Consider the following 4,683-nt stretch of genomic DNA (forward strand, 5'->3'; position numbering starts at 1 on the left):
GCTTCTTCGTTTCTCTGTAGTGAAGAGCACTTTGGACCCTGAAGTTGGGACACTTTTTGGGGAGTAAGTAATTATCTTGGAAGAGCTTGTACCCAATTTATCATTCATTCAAATTGCGCGGCTCCAGGGCGAGAGAGTGGAGCAGGGGAGGCGAGGCCGCTTTTCCCGTCTCTCGTATTCGTTTTGTCGGACGCGGTATGGTGTATAATCCTCTGGTAATGAATAGGCGAGTGTCGGGCACGCGCCTGACGCCAACTTGGCCACGCCTCCCGCTAGCCTCCCATTGGTGTCGCCCCCGAAAGAGCCCGTTTGCCCTCCTCATACCTCGTTTGGTATCTGTGTGGGTTATCTGTGGGGTAAGCAATGGGCGCACAACGTCGGCGGTGGGCCAAGGTTTTTGAGAGCTACCACCAGTGAGTTTGCTGCCATACCGCCCTCCCTCGTACGGCCGATCACACTCGAACTGCGATCAGATCGTACCCAGTATCGTGGTGATGCTACTTTTTTTTTGTTGAAAATACAGTGTAATTTCTCGTGTGTTTGCTAATTATATGCCATGTCAAATCTCAGATTGCCACAGACTTTTATAATTAAATGACATTAAATCGATGCAGATGTAAAGCACAGGGAACTAATTCTATAATGTATCGGTCCAAAGGCGTGTTCAATACAATATTTCCCTTCAGCCTTGTCCGTGAAAGATGTTTCAGAGAAATCCACCAAGCGTTGGAAAATAATATACCTTTTCTCCCGCCGGTATTAGGTTCATATTGATTTCTCTTCTCCTTACCTCTCTTTCTCTCTCGGTGTATTTCATATTCCCATGGGGATAAACATACGTTCTATCATTCATGCAAGCAGTTAGGATAATCTAGCTGCGCATAATATTTGCATTGGTGCTTTAGGGCTATAACATCCATCCAAAGACAAACTGAGGAACGATTTTACATATTTATGCTGCTATGGTGGCATGATGGTGGAATTCTACGTCAAAGCTTTGAAACTGGATAGTACCTGGGGTTCCGGAGAATTGTGCATAATTGATTTATATTCTTTTAATATCATATTCATGAAATGGAAGACATTTTCAGGCAGTTGATAGTCCCACAGATTGAAAAGCGTGTCTAGTTTGACCCTGAAAATGCCACCTGCGACCATACAGCACTAACGTTTTATGAGCGTTCAAGTTTTAGAGCAGGCTTTAAAACTTTATGCCTCGCGAAGTAAAAGCACAACGGCCGGTTCCCAGCATCGCACGCCTTACCACTTTCCCTGCTTGCAATCACAGACTGAATGACACAGTGTGTGCGTGTGTTTGTGTGTGTTCGTTTGTGTGTATGTTTATATGTAAGAGCGTTGTGTGTGTGGATGAATGTATAGGTAAGCTAGTTATTTACGTGCAATAAGAATAAACAAGAAAACAAGTCTATGCTCTTGCAAAATGTCACACTTACAGAAGAAAATATTGAAGGTAAATCTTGCCTTCTATCTTTCGTTTTCGGCAGACGATATTCTTTGCCCCGTAGATGAGTCACTCGCGAACTACACACACGCACTGCTACCTCATTGACGTATGCAACGAGCGCAGCACGAGACCTCATAAGCCACGCCCATTAACAATCAGCTTGGCCAATCAGAGTTCGGGAGGGCTGGCTATGTTGGCCATGCACCTGTGCGTACTCACTGCCGAGTGGGAAGTGTGCACGCTATAAATTCGGTGTTTGTCGCTCACATGTTTCAGATTCTAATTCAACTATACGAGAAAAGCAGCCCAACCTTGCTTTGCTGTATCTTCTCGAACGCTGTATTCACTTGTGACTGCACCTATCTTGTAACTTCGTATTGCATTTCAGTCAGTTGGTAGATCTCATCTACCAACATTTGGATTTTAAACACACACCTGTAATCTGTGTTATTCTGCTTAAATAACTGAATGTTTTCATCATGGTTCCTCAAACACTGACGACTAACGGACTTATCGCCATGCAGACACAGGGACCTAACTCGCCGTCTGACGGCATGTCGGGCGGGAGCTCTCCCGACGCTCTCCGACAGTCTACCCTTGATATCGCTGAGGACATTTGTCAGACAAATTGGAGAGGCAACAACGGTCACATCAAGCGGCCGATGAACGCATTTATGGTCTGGTCGCAGATTGAGAGACGGAAGATCATGGAGACCCAGCCTGACATGCACAATGCTGAGATATCCAAGCGGCTTGGGAGACGGTGGAAGACTCTGGACGATGTAGCTAAAACTCCGTACGTGGAGGAGGCAGAGAGGCTCCGACTCTTGCACATGGCCGAGTACCCTGACTACAAGTACAGGCCACGCAAGAAGTCCAAGCCAACCACCAAGACCGACTCTACCTCTAAGCCCGGCAGCAACGGCAGTAAGTCCAAATCCAGCAAGCCCAAGTCTTCATCTTCGGGAGCTAAAGCTCCCAAAACCAGCGGCACGTCGCTCCAGCATCATGCTCAGCAGATCGTACACTCTGGTCGAGTGGAGAAAATCCCCAAGCTCAAACTTACCATCGATAAGAAGTTCCGTGAGAGCATCAAGGCGAGTAAGATCGTGGAGCTTGCGCCCAGCCAGCTGACTCCTCCAGCCAAAGTCCCCGCCAGCCCCACTGGATCCAACACCGACCCATGCCACGAACAGAGTCTCTACGAGGATTACGCCATCCCCCCTGCCGCCTACAACAACGCCAAACCATACGACTACGGCGTGCCTAGTGGCGCTACCACGACGACCTGCTCGAGCCCGGCCTCATCAGACATTTCTCAGCAATCTTCGATGTCGACCAACTCCTCAGTGTCATCGATGTCCACCTCCTCGTCGTACATGCTTGATTCAGCGACATCTCTTGAGGATGTATTCCCGGGTGGCATCACTGGTTCGGAATTCAGCAATTTTAATTTCGGCTCATTACCAGACGATTTGAGTCCACTCGACTCCGTGGGAAGCAATGGTAGCCATTTTGAGTTTCCAGATTACACGACACCCGAGGTAAGCCAACTTATAGAGTCAGACTGGTTTAGTGGACTTCCATCCTTGATGTCGACGGCATACAACTAGATCAAATTGCAGATAAAAAACATTTCGACCGAGCCTTTTTGTTGCACAGGTTTCTACCTGAAACGAACCTTTGAAAAGACAATCCTGCCACGATTTCGAACTTCTGACAAATCTTGATTTTTGTGATATAAATTCAGGTTCGTAAGGATGTTAACAAAACCGTTATCCCATTCCAAAAACTGTCCTCAAATTCTCGCTGCAGGCTGGTGAGAATTAGCGTTAGAAATGTGTTCGTCTGGACTGATTGCTATTCTGTCGCGTTTCGAATCTGTACTGAACATGCATGACACTTCACGATGGCCTTAAAATCTGCATCATATCCGAACTGAATTGAGTAAATTGAAATCATTATGATGCCTACATAATGAACACATACCACACCAACAATGGACTTTTTATCTCTATTTGCAACTGACGGAGAAGACATTTTCTTCTAATCACTATTTATTCGACGTGTTTGCTTGTGATAAACTGCATCCGCTATGTGAGATTTCAACGGGCGTGCTCGTCGTTGCAGGTGCAAGCCTCGAAGATAGCCGTATTTATACTGTGAAAACCTTGAACCAAACCGAAAAGTTGGCACGCGAATAGCAAGCTTCGAGCCTGGCCAAGTATCGCTGACCTTTGGTGAACTCTCTACACAACCCCCAAACCATTCAAGTGTGATCCAAGGACTGCGTTTAGCAAACAATAACGTGTGTATTCCCCTATATACATTTTGCATTCTCTGTTAACTTCCGATGCTGTTCGGTTTTCGGTATTCTATTTCGACACGTTTTCTGTGTCAATACTTCTTGAAAATGATCGTATTACGATATCCTGGTTTCTTGTGTAGGATACTATGTGAGCGTATTTGTTTTTCGTGTCTGCCAGCTTGGCAAAAATATTTTTCTACGATTGTGTCATTTTTACCTTATCATGGTTGAACAAATCTGACTGCACTCCATAATTCCGATACAAAACATTCGTTGTAAACACGATATTTATATTATTTATGCAAAGGAATTGTACAGGAATAGACTTCTATGTGTTGTACTTATTGTGGAGCTATGTATGCATATTATATACCTGTTTTATTTTGTAGGATGACTGCGTACTAAATCATAGCTAGACATATTTTAAGCTGATTTCTGTTCCTTTAGATTTCTGTTACATTCAATCGCTCAGAGAATTCAGAATTATTTTGCAACAAATGACAAAACGAGAAAGATTATTTGAAAGGAAAGAGACTATTTCAGAGAGATAATAAGAGACTTTGATTTGATTGGGAAACCTTCAATTTTACGAAATTATACAAGGGAGGTGTACTATTATGCTCCTTGGGTTCTTGAGTCAAATCGAAGATATTTTGAATGATAGAGTATTGGAAAGATAGACTATTATTACTGCTTTTGTAAATTCGTAGATGTTTTATATTATATATCCCTTCTGTCTATTTGTACATAGAGATACTATTCACCTATTTCGTACTCAGCTTTTTATAAAATAAGAATATTTTGTAGCAGAAGATTTACAGATTGTTATGGAAAATTGCTTGCGTAGAGACAAATAGTATTGCTGGCACGGGAAACAAATTGCGTGTGGGGATTTTTTTTTTTACAAAAA

General features: G+C 43.8%; 1 protein-coding gene across 1 annotated transcript; it reads left to right on the plus strand.

The window, feature by feature from the left end:
• The first annotated feature begins 1,828 nt into the window (after positions 1-1,828).
• On the plus strand, positions 1,829-4,372 carry LOC139736318 (transcription factor SOX-4-like). Its single transcript, XM_071647045.1, has one exon. The coding sequence runs from the start codon at positions 1,945-1,947 to the stop codon at positions 3,076-3,078; it is 1,134 nt and encodes a 377-aa protein (XP_071503146.1). The 5' UTR covers positions 1,829-1,944; the 3' UTR covers positions 3,079-4,372.
• Positions 4,373-4,683: the final 311 nt, after the last annotated feature.

The sequence above is a fragment of the Diadema antillarum genome, unplaced genomic scaffold (genome assembly GCF_040938485.1).
Source record: "Diadema antillarum isolate AM-2024a unplaced genomic scaffold, OU_Dant_1.0 seq00000636_RagTag, whole genome shotgun sequence".
In the NCBI taxonomy this organism is placed as follows: Eukaryota; Metazoa; Echinodermata; class Echinoidea; order Diadematoida; family Diadematidae; genus Diadema; species Diadema antillarum.

What these genes read in the sequence shown, in the direction of transcription:
- LOC139736318 (XM_071647045.1), top strand. Translation starts at nt 1,945, where the DNA reads ATGGTTCCTCAAACACTGACGACTAACGGACTTATCGCCATGCAGACA.